Source organism: Lissotriton helveticus, chromosome 9 (assembly GCF_964261635.1).
Source record: "Lissotriton helveticus chromosome 9, aLisHel1.1, whole genome shotgun sequence".
Classification (NCBI taxonomy): Eukaryota; Metazoa; Chordata; class Amphibia; order Caudata; family Salamandridae; genus Lissotriton; species Lissotriton helveticus.
In genome coordinates, this window is record NC_136070.1 from 180,715,695 (window position 1) to 180,728,227 (window position 12,533).

Consider the following 12,533-nt stretch of genomic DNA (forward strand, 5'->3'; position numbering starts at 1 on the left):
TCTATCCCCCACTCCAGGGATTTGAGCAAAAGGAACGGAGTTTGCATCGATTACGTATGTATAATTGAGTGGATAGTTGACAGGTAGCGCTGAACAGTCGCCTTTTGATGACGTTTTTACCGCCAGCATCGTTTCCTCGTCTACGTATTTTCCTGAATGCTTTTTTGTAGCTACGGAAGCCTGCTTACTTGCTTCCGCTGTGGCTGTCTCAGCCAATGAATTCCCTGAAACGTGAACGCCATCACGTTCATGACTCAATGAATGGATCACGTGAGTCTTTGGTAGTTCTTTCTGTAAAAGAACTACTTGTTCCCAAAGCGATTTTTGCTTTATTGTGGCACCTGTGTCATCATTGTAACCGTTTTGAACCCATTTCTGCAAATCGTTATTATACGATTTGACGCAGTAATATGAATCGCACACTATTAGTGTCGGGAATTCGTGATCCGCATTATCTAGCGCCATTTTCAAAGCTATTATCTCAGTTTGTTTATCTGAATTATTTTCTACAGAATGTGATTTTGTTACCAGAGGTCTCAATTTACCTCTGCGCCACACGTATTTAACAATCTCGCATGTGGCGTTATAGGCTTGTTTTCCCCAAACCGAGGGTTGTGCATTTCCGTCTGTGTATATTACACAGGCGTACTGTCGTATGGGCAGAATGTCGATTGGCAGAGGATATTCTCTTTCATATTCAAGATTTAATTTTTTCATTTCCGGGTCAAAATAGTATTTCACTTTGTCTGTAGCAAGAGAATTTTCCCATTGTATCCATTTTGGATTTAATGCCACAGTAGGTAAATTACATGTGCTTGTTAATGCCTCAAAGGCTGATTCTGCTGTTCTAACAGTAATCTGTCTGCCATCAGCTTGGTCTCTTTCTTTTGCTACAGCTGTTTGGACCGCATGAACAATGTTTTCCTTAATACTGAATGTTTTTTCAGCTTCTGTGTACAAATGTGATTTGTATGCTATTGGTACCGTTTCTCCCTCATTAGAGGTTAGGTATGTGAATCCGCATCTTCCTGGGATGACTCGGATTACAAGGTTGCGAGTGTTATCGCGTGTTTGCAATTTTGTTTTAGCTAACATGTCTGTTTGCAACGATCTCAAAATTTCTGTGTGTTTTTGAGTCCAATTGATTGTTTTAAAATCTGGTTTTATTAGTTCATAGAGAGGTTTAACCCTCTCTGCATAATTTAGAATGTAAGTTCTTCCAAAATTTAGGAAACCTAGAATTGATTGTAAGTTTTTCAGCGTTCTTGGTGCTTGTATTACAGCACATTTCTCTAAGAAATTGTCTGCCAGGCTTTTGCCTTCACTTGATAATTCATATCCTAAAAACAGGAATGTTAGATGGGCAATTCGTGACTTTTTAAAGTTGAATTTGTAACCCTCTGCTGCGAACCCAAGTATTATGGTCACTCTTTTCAAGTGAGTATCCAAGTCATCATCTGTTAGATAGATGTCATCGACATAAGATAATGCCTCATCATCATACATTTGTAGTAACTCTGTTACTCTTGCTGAGAATAATCCTGGGCTGTTCTTGAACCCCTGTGGGAGTCGACAGAATTTTTTCTGCGAGCCCATTATTGAGAAAGCGGTCAAATACCTGCTTTCAGGTGCTATGTTTTGAAAAAAGAATCCATTAGAGATGTCTAATGTTGTTTTGTACTTTTTGCGCACGATGTTATTCATTAGTGCTGCACTATGTGAGTTTTGTACTGCAAAGATTTTGCAACATGAGTTAAGGTGTCTGTAGTCCAAAACTAGACGATATGAATCGTCTGGCTTGGAGACAGGAAACAAAGGGTTATTCATTTGAGAGGTGCATGTTTCAATCACCCCCTGGTATTCAAGTTGATCTAAGATCTCCCTGACCTGTTTTTTAGCTTCTTGCTTAATCGGGTACTGCCTCTGTGCAGTTGGTTGATTTTTTAACTGGATTTTGTGAGGAGAAGAGTCCTCATCCCATCCAACATGGTTTTTATATAATGCAGGAGCTTGGGCTACTGCCCACTTTCTTGCAAGAGTATATTTTTTATGAATTGAAATGTGATTTGAGAAGGCAGGCATAATCATTTCTTCGCCATGAGGGCACTCCCTGACAAACTCCGGTGGCCAGTCTTTTTCAGCTAAAAGGATGTCATAGCCTTTGGAGAGATTATCCCAAAATAGACCCCTTATTTTCCTAGTCTTATCTCCCTCTATACGTAACGTTATTTCGTATATTTTATGAGGTTTGCTAACTCTGGTGTCTGCAGTTTCCACCTGAATGTATTCATTCGTGTCCACTGTCTCCAGATGATTCATCAGAATCTTGCGAGCTATGCTCACTTCTGCTGCGCTGTCTAGCATTGTCTGAGCCCACTCTCCGTTTTTCAGCTGTGTCCTCAGGATCCTCGGCATGTTTGACTATTTTAATGCTGGCTACCTTCTTTTTTGGAAATTGTAGTTTTTTACTTTGATGAGCAGGTTCCTTGTCTTTGGACTTGACCTCTTCCCTGTGTTCTGACCGTCCTCTTCTTTCCGATTTCTGCGAGGAAGTCTGAAAAGATTGAGAGGGACGTGTATCAATATCTTGATATCTATCAGGTTTCTTCAAATTATCCCTATTTCTAAGGTTGTATCTTTTCTCAGAGGGCTCCCTCTGGGGAGACCCGTGTCCTTGGTCCGGAGATCTTTCTCTCCGCCGAGGAGACTTTCCTCTGGACTGGAATCTTTTTTCTTTGGGAGTGGATTGTTTATTTCCATCCCAGCTCTTTTTTGGAGTGTTTAAATTATTTTTAATAAATATTTTTTCAGGATTTTCAGTTAGTTGGGGTTTTACTGGTTTCCCACCCAAACTATCTCTTCCTAGTTCTTCATAGGATTTTTCTATGAGTCTGGCAAGTTCAAATGGTTGTTCTGCTATATCTGTTTCTTTCAATTTCTGGCGGATCGCCACAGATGCTGCTTCTCCTTTTATGTTAGATAATAATAAAGCTGAGACCTGCTTGAAGTCTTACAGTAATTTCATACCCAGAGTTAAAGCAGGCTCTGGACCGTATTCGTTTTGAATTTGTCTTAGCACATCTGGTATTACCGCCATGGACGGAACACCATGTGTTTTTGTGTAAATGGAAGCAAAGACTGTGCCCCAAGTGTCACAGTCCTCCACATGTGGTGCGATCCCCATTGGAAGACAGATAGTCAGAATTCTGTGTTTCTCAACAGGGGTAGTATCTGGAAATACTGCCTCTATTTGAGTGATTTTTTGTGCTAACCAGAATGGAATTTGTTCCCGTTTTATGGGTACTTTACCCAGGCATGACTGTATGTTCTGTGGTGTAATTTTGTTTGTATTCCCCTGATGGGGAGTCAGCTGTGGAATGTTGAAGTCCGCATTACATATTGGACTAATTGTCTATTTATTTTAATCAGTTGTTTTAACTGTACTAAAAGTTCTAGCATTGAAATTTTTTCAATGTCGGGATGTGGTGTGTAGCTGGCTAGAACCGGCCACGTTGCTCCTGGTCTACCTAGTGGACCGAGCCTGGTAATGTGATTATTATGTTTTAGGGCGCCTTTAAACCAGAGCAGGTTCTCTTGGTATTTTAATGGGATTTCCACCTCCTCGAAAGGAGTGTACTCTTCCGGTGGTTCCTCTATTTTGTAATAGTGGAACTCATGTGTGACAGCGTTTGCTGCTGGAAAGTTTATCCATGAATAGAATACCTCTGTCTGCCGATATTCATGTGCCTCAATTACGAATATGACTGTACCACCTCTCGATGTTAGTCCGTTTTCTATTAGTTTAATAGTTACAGTTTTTCTTATGCTGACCGGGATGAGTATTGCATCCGGGTCTTGCTGTAGGAGACTTGTGTCTTCCGCTAGGAGTTGAGCTGCTATTCTAGCTGTCTCCCTATCTCCTTCGTTGTCTGACATTTTACTGACAAGAAGGTTTTTTTTGTTGCAGATCAAGTTTTCAAGGAAACAAAGATTAGGTGCACAATATTTTGGAACACTGTATCCTTCAACGTTGAATAAACCAAAAATTATACATAGAAATCTCTTTCTACTAAGTTCCGGCGGATTTTAACCTTTGACCCACTCCAGACGTCTTTGGAGTATTTACGGGAGAAAGGGTCTGTGTGAAAAAGCACGACTGAGTTACTCTAACGTCTTGTGTTAGATTTATCGCCTTACCAAACGTTGGGCGCCATGTAGTGTAGTTCCTATAGTCCCAATAGGCTCTGCACATTGGAATAATATCTTCAGTAGTGTAGACGTAGGACTGAGGTCAACTAGGTCTCTACTGACTATATTAGACTTAAGTGTTTGCCAGCTAGCTCAGAGTTCACTAGAAACTTTCTCGAATAAGCGCGGAGGAGTTTAACCTCCCTGGGTAGACAAGAAGGGATTTAGTTTCTGACAACCATAAAACATGACAACTTTGCTCTCCCTGAATAAGAGTATATCTCTAGAGTCGTGTGAAAACAAAAGACAGCTATTTCACTCAGTCAAAGGTGCGTACTTAGTTTCACCAGATTGCAGAGAAAAAGAGAGACGGGCGTTTTCAATAAAAGGTGTTATTTATTGAGCAGTCTCTTTCCTCATACAAGAGAAATGAATTGCTACAATTGCAATACTTATAGTTAAGTAAAGTGCATACAGTAAAAGCAGGATTATAAAATAATACTGTAAAAGCATTGATATGGTTTCTTAGCCATATGATACTTTAAAATGGATAAAATAGATACATACATATATATATACATTGACTAATCGTACTCAACTGGTGCTTCTAACTACGCCTACCCCGGTGTACCTGACCTAAGCCTAATACATGGGAGGGAGGGAGTAAGTAGCAGTTTAAGTTAAGTTTGGTTTGCCAAGAATCTGACTCAAGAATTCTCTGTAAGGGTTTAGTCAGTTCAGTACCTGGGTATTAGAAGGCAGGAGGGCTGGTATCTCTGTCTCAGGTCTCGGTATCCCAGTCACCCGCAAGGGTAGGCTGGAAACGCCGGAGGCTGGATTTCTCGGCAAGAGAAAAGACAGCGTCTTTCTCAGCGCGTCAAAAGGGAGGGGCAGCGTCCGTGGGCTCTCGCATCAGCTGGGCTCTCGGGCAAGTAGTCGCTGCTCCAGATTCACCACCACCGTGTGTTTGCTTAAGGCAGCGTTGGTATATTTATACCTGAAAGGTGCCGGGGTTGACGTAAGGATGGACATAAGACGTCAATAAAGATGTCACTAAGGACTGGTCGTTCTTACAGTGCTTTACAGGAGTTCTCGGACGAAATCAAAACAATAGCAGCGGGGATTCCCCAGGTTGCTGGAGGCTTGGATTTGTTTAAGAACTCGGTGTGCTTTCTAGGGGGCTGGAGGAATAGGCTTGCTTAATGTGACAGCATGCGCTATGACCGAATTATGAAAAGGGTTTCTGTGCCGTTGCAGGGATATTATTGATTTATAACCGGACAAGGGCAAAGAATAGGATATTGATTCAGGTACCTAGATAAAACACACTACAGTGAGGAGCCAACATCACACGGTGGCAGGGAAAACGAGCTAAATACCACTGAGAATAGTGGTTTTCCCTCTTGCTTTCCGAGCTTTCAGCGACCTCCATTAAGAGTTGTGAAAACACCCCAGGACACCCGCAGCCTCCTCACACAGCAAGATTTTTGTTCAGGTCGGCAGGTATGGAGTTAAACTGCAGTCTGCACTTTTCAGACAGACTGGACGCTGCCAGCAGGGCCTAGGACAGTGGACATTTTCTCTCACCACAGACCTAAGGGCTGTCCTTTAAGTGCAGCTCGTGTCATTCCTAGCGGGCTCTCTTTTTATCTCCTTGTGCCAAGTGAACCCCTAAAGGATACGCGTGATGAGCACAGCTGAACTCAACTCCGTGAATGGGTGCCTCTCCTCTTCCTCGTGGCATCCCCCTCACACACTCTTTCTGCTCCTCTGTCTCGATTTCATTCACCAATTCCTACACAAACTACCTATCCCGCTCTATCTTCCTTGCTATCCATTCTGTACAGCTCTTCATACCACATAATTCCACTACACAAATGCACTCCACCCCACACAATTCCACCCCACACAATTCCAAAACGAAGAATTCCTTTCCACGCCACATAATTCCACTCCACACCACATACATCCACTCAACACCACATACATCCACTACATGCCAAACTAAAACACATAGGTAAAATACATTGTCATTTACAAAGCCAATAGCTCTAACTCTCCCAAATGCGAGACCTATTGCATTGCAAATGCTTGTTAATGGTAGGTGGATTCCACTGTACATGTTTTAATCATTCATAAAGTCTAAGCAGTTGAAAAGGGTACGTTATGACTTCAATTAAGATTCCTATAATTCAAAACTAGGTTTACACGTAACTTTCTTTCCCATCTGCAAGACAGGCTCTACATTGATATTCAAAGATCAAGAAGGAGCAGCATGAATAACTCCTCTTCTCTCAGAAAAAGGCTAAAGGACATAAAAGGGTAAACACATAGTAGCAGGTACCACCTCATGAAATAATTGCTTTAAAGAAGCTGGACCCACAGGGGTGTCTGCAGAGCAATCTAGGCAGTACTGTTTGCTGAAATGGTGAGCATACCTCCCCAGTAATCGCTTTATAAATACCCATAATTGGTACATTTATTAGTAACCTCATCAGTGATGTCACTGACCAGGTCAAGAGTGATGTAATATGTGAAATCATAAGCAGTGCATTGCAGGAGCATAAGTTATAGTTAGCTCAGGTAACTGACTGCTGAATTTCTATGGTTTTGTACGAGCCTAACTATAACGTCCCTGTAACCTTTTGTTCTTTAAGTGAATTTCTATGCTTTTTTAACTGGTAGCCGTGTTTGCAGAGTAGTGGAGAAAGGGGGCAGGACCTGCGACCAGCTCTCAGGAATTCCTCTGTGTCAGACTTACTGGAAGTAACAGGAGGGCTTTTTGGCCCCCAAGGACCCTCAACATCCGATATGACTTCATCCCCCAAGCAGTAGTGCACCAGGAGGTACATTTGCTGAGTGGTGCAGAAAAGGGGTAGGGCCTCAGACCAGCTCTCAACAATTAGGTTGTGTGGGACTTATTGGAGGTAATATGAGTGGTTCTTGGCCCCCAAAGACCCACAGCATCCAAGGGGACGTCATCCCCCAACCAATAGTATGCAAGGAGTTGCATTTGCAGAGTGGTGGAGAAAGGGAGTGCGGCCTCGGAGCAGCTCACAGCAATCCTACTGTGAAGGACAACTTAGGGCAAACAAAGCGATACAAAAGGGGATGATGGGCGGAGCTTCTGTGCAAATCAAACACTCACCCCCAGTCAACTGATCTGGGTTTAATCCATCACCATTCTTTAGCTCACTCAGCCACCCCAGTTCAGACATGGCCATATGCACATCAGTCTTATCCTGTGCCTCATGGGAACAGTCCAGCCCGAACTGCCAAGCCATGTCTTCCCTGGAACGGAAACAAGCATCCTGGGACCGGTTTCAGATTCATAATCCTCATCAGCCAGGCTATCTTGAATCCAGTGGCCAAGTGAGCAAGGGACTAGACATTTGGTAAACAGCCAGGGGGCTGTGGTGACCCCGAACAGAAGCACCGAAAGAGTTGTCTGTTGAAAGCAAACCTGAGGTATTGTCTGTGTGCTGGGTGAACTGTAATGTGAAAATATGCATCTTTTAGATCTAATGCAGTCATGGAGTCTCCCTATTGGAGAAGTGGTATGACTTCCTGAAGAGTGACCATATGAAAATATTGGTCTGAGGTCTAGGATAGGTCTTAGAGCGCCATCCTTTTTGGGTATAAGGAAGAAAATGGAATATACCCCTGTGCCCTGTTGTTGTAATGGCACTAGTTCTATTGCTCCTTTGTTCAGTAGAGCTTGAACTTCCAGTTTAGTAGCTTCTGATGGTCTGTTGAAAATCTGTGTGTGGAAGGTGGAATTTTTGGAGGTGTTGACGTGAGCTCCAGACATTAACTATGCTGGCTAATATCCAACACCCATTGACCAGACGTGATATTTATCCATGCGGAAAGGAATTGTTGTAGTATACCCCAGACAGGTGTTGTGTCATCAGGGGATGGTGGGCAAATCGTGGCTTGGTGGTGGTGGTTGAGGATTTGTTAACACCTCCTTTACCTCTGTCTCTATTATTGTTTCCTCTATAGGACCCCTAGAGTATCCTCTAGGGAAGGATCCTTGATACTGTGTTTTATTTTAGGAGGCGGATGTCTCTGTGGAGGCTGTTTTAGATCCTCAAAAATAGGTGGAGCGACAAAAGGAACCACACTGTGATTGCGTCTGAAGGGCTCCCACTGACTTTTGTTGTTTCGTTGTCTGTCTTTATTTTTTTCTAGGAGAGTATCCACCAGTGGCCCAAAAAGATGCCCTCCATTGAAGGGAAGGACTAGTAAATTCCGGTTTGAAACCAGATACTCTTAGCCAGGCATGCAGTCTCAGTATAAGGCTGGTATTTATACCCCCTGTTCTTCAGGAAGGTTTTATAGAATTTCTTCCATTGTATCCCAGTGTGCCCTATCATAGTGTGATAAAAGACCGATGGAGTTGGCAATTTTCCAATGGTTGGATGACTGTGCTGCTACCATTTTTCCAACTGTGTCTATAAGCTGTGATCTCTTTAAAAGCAAAAGCCCCTATTAAAAAGTCGGATGAGAGTTGATTCTTAAGGTATGGAGGGTCTGCTGTGGAGCGTTTATATTTTTATATTCAACCCTGGGAGTAATAATCCTAGATTTAACTGGGTCATTAACAGTGGCGGCTGGCATGTCCCGAGGGTGATGGAGAGGATGGAATATTAAAAACTTTTATTAAAAGCACTTGCCTGCAGGTCTTGTCTCCTCGAGGCAGGTAGGCTTCACTCTCAAGCCATACTGGTGCTGCTCTCACCAGCATGAGAGCAGCGTCATTATTGGTGGGAGCGACCTCCATCAGCGCTCAGAAGAGCACTGGAGGCTTTTGCTATATCTAACCCAGATGTTATAAGACAGCTGGGTTAGAGAGGTTTAAAGTATGCATGTGTGGCTGTACGTTGCAAGACTGCCAGACAAAAAGACGTGCACTTTAAACTGAAGGTGCCCTGCTCTCTCTGCCACTGCCAGTTAGCAGCAGCCCACCCCCGTCCTGACCGCTATTTGGGACGCAGTAACGAAAAATAAAATGGTATTGAATTAACTTAATTACCATTTTACTTTTTGTCTCTGGGGGCATTTCAGTGGGACAACGCTCCTCTGCTCAAACAGAGGAGCCCCCCCTGGTCATTAAAAATATTTGTGGCATATTCGAGCATTCTTTCAGCTGGGAAGATACTGTGTGGAACGTTGAGTAGAAGAAAGTTTCAAAAAGAAAGCCATCTTCCATTGCCTCAGTGTATAGTGTTACTTTATGAAAATTAGCCGCCCTACTTAGAAGGTCATGGTAAGTAGTGGTGTCATCATGAGGGGCGTGTTAGGATGGATAGAAATCAGTATTATCTGATGTGTCTGTGTCAAATGCCCCAGTCATCTTGTGGTGGTAATGAATGCTGGTCATCATCACCCCCATTCCCTGTAAAAGAACGTAGTGATCCCTCTGGTGAATGTATAGGGTCATGGAATGGAGGCTGTTGTGGTTATCGAGTTTTTACATTTTTGCAATAGGAATATCTATTGTGTCTTGAAACAAAAGTTGTCTTTTTGCTGGCTGTACATGTTCTTGAGGGAGCCTGGTGAGAAATCTTCCTGTATTAGTGTGAATCATTAAGTGTTTTATCCGAGGATCCAGCTGCTGATGCAGTTGTACAAGTATTGGCTGGACAGTCTCTGGAGAATGTACAACTGTCTGTTTTTTTCGGTTCCAACCTCAATTTATCTCCAGTAACTTTCAGTGCAGAGTGTTTCAGTTCCGAAGACATCTTTTTTGGTGCGGAGTCTAGTTGTTTTTTTCGATCCGAAGGTTTCTGCTCTGAAGGCATGGTAGCTTTTGCTTTAGGTTTGGAAAGTCAGGTTAATTCCAATGCACAGTGTTTCGGATTGAGGACTTGTGCTTTAGTCTGTTTCTTCGGAGCCGAGCCTAGGGTAGACGTTCTGGAATCAACTAGTCGATGCCGACCATAACCCATTGGCAGAGGTGGCCCAACAGCAGACTTTTGATGCGTTGGTTGTTTGGGTGGAGGAAGACAGGCAAATTACTCACAGTTTGTTGCTCTGGTGTGATGATGTTATGCTCTGCATTGGAGTCGGAGCTTGTTCTGGAGAGCAGTATCTGGAGCCGACACATGTGCCTCCAATTTCTCCGGCGTGATTTCCATGCTGCATCAAGACATCTGTAGTCTTCTAGCTTTCCGATCTCAGAAAGTCATTTTTGATCGGAACGACCTGCAGGCGTTGCAAGTTTCTTCTTGAGGACCAGAAAATAAACGCCCTGTGTAATTCTGTGTGTGGAAATTGAGCGTGACATGAAGGACAACTTTCAAAAGGTTTCCATCACCCCTGTCGTTTCTTCAGAAAGAACTTGAAGAAAATTTCAGCCCCGAAGGGTGCGATTGAATCAAGTCCCCCAGACAATTTTGACGTTAATCTCATATTTCTAGAAACAGTGATAGAATCTCAATCAAAAACAATACTGACGGTAATAGAAAATATCCTAATAGCAGTGTCGACCAGAAGAGAGGAGCATATTACAGACCCCGATGGCAGAAAAAAAAACAATCAAACAATGGAGTTGACGACCATGCACACTACAAGCAAGAGGAGAAGTCACTATACCTCATAACTTAAAAGACTTGTTCGAAGAAAAACAACTTCCACACTTCAGAGACCAACACTAGATGGTGGACTTATGCTAATCATGTGTATCTACATCCACGCATGCCATCTAATATATAAATATATACACACACACACTTTTTATTTAAAAAAAAATGGAACCATTTAAAGTAAATCTTTAATAGAATTAGGAAACGGGTGTCAAATACAATAGTGAGGAGTAGGAGGAAAATATAGTCCCAAGACTGAATACGTCAGACTAGAAGGGCTTTAAGCCCACAATGAGATAAGGAAACCACATCAAGGAGTGAGGATGGCTTTAATAGTCTTTTGAGGTGTAGTGGTAACTGCCTATGATGGATGTGACAATACCAGACAATATTTAGTTTTGTTAACCTTTTGCAACGAGTACTGTGGTGTTCTCACTAAAACCCAACATAGCTAAAGAACATAATTCTCTAGAGACAACACAAGATTTAATCCACATGTAACTAGAGATTAAAAGTCAGATACTATTGCAATTTCTTTTTTGCGGTCTTAAGAGAAACATACTATTGGATTCATGAATATAAGAACGGAATTGTGGAAGAATATTTACCTTTCAATCAACAAGCTGAGTAATTCCTGGGGCTTACAAAATGAGCGGTATGTAGTCAAGAAAGTGCGCACAAAATTAGGGTCTGAAAAAGAAACAATAGATTTTAAAAATATGACCGGTTTTTAGAGCAGGGCTTCAATGTCTAACTTTCAAAGCTGATACACAAGTACAAAGCTATATTAAGGAGACCATAAAAATAATAAATGAAGTAAACCTGTCAATCAATTTCAAACCATACTATTATCTTAGAGTAGTAAAAAATAGCACAACTACAGTGTTGAATTTTGAGCCAAGCACGCCGAGTTAAAGTATGCCCACCCTCTAACTTCTGTCAATCAATGTGCGCAGCAAATTCAACTGAGCTAAAAAGATAAAGTAACAGGCGGGGAGATTGAGTGTGAATTCAATCATGGTGGTAAAAAAATTGTATAGCCCATAGGTGGGGGTGTGAATCAGCTGGACATGCCAAGGGAGGGTGTGGGGGCCAGGCGGTGCTCGCCACCTTGGAGACAAATCGAGGCAATTAGTGGGTAGATCCCTGTGCTGGGACTATACTGCTGAGGGCATCCAAGAGCATGGATCCACTACCAAGAGGTACTGTTGGAAAGGGAAGAGTGTCACTCTTCCAACTATACCTTTCCTGTACCGATCCGTACTCGGCGGTCCGAACTGTGCCCCTGGCACACATCAAACTGAAAGCAGCTGATGGTTTCAGAGTCAGTGACTTGCGTGTCACTGAAATAGGAAAAAAATATACATTTTGAAGATGGGAAGCTTTTTCCTTGCCACCTGAAGGCAAGGCATACATACTGGAGTTACTAGCTGTAAAATGCTACTTACCAGTATGCATCTGTTCTTGGCATGTAGAGCTGCAGAGTTACACACTGTGCATAGATGGCCACCTAGTGTTGGTTCCGGATGTTTGCAGTTTGTTTTTGTTGTAGAAAGTCTTTGGAAGTCACAGGATAGGTGACTCCTCCTTTGGATCATACTGCGCATGGGCAGCGGCTCCATCCCTAGATTGTTTTTCGCCATTAGGGAAGTGATGGAGTTTTACAAGAAAAGTAATGATGTCCATGTCATTTGTATCTAATTAAGATAATACTGGAACAGATAAAGGTAGCCGGGGTGGCGTGTGTAACTCTGC

At 42.6% G+C, this 12,533-nt stretch overlaps 1 protein-coding gene across 2 annotated transcripts in view; it reads right to left on the minus strand.

Annotated features, from left to right (window-relative positions):
* SOS2 (SOS Ras/Rho guanine nucleotide exchange factor 2) overlaps positions 1 to 12,533 on the minus strand; it is a 358,219-nt gene that overhangs the window by 133,247 nt on the left and 212,439 nt on the right. For both annotated transcript variants that reach the window (XM_078659714.1, XM_078659715.1), the window contains one exon: positions 11,387 to 11,468. In XM_078659714.1, coding sequence (XP_078515840.1) covers positions 11,387 to 11,468 — 82 coding nt within the window. The remainder of the gene's footprint in view (positions 1 to 11,386; positions 11,469 to 12,533) is intronic.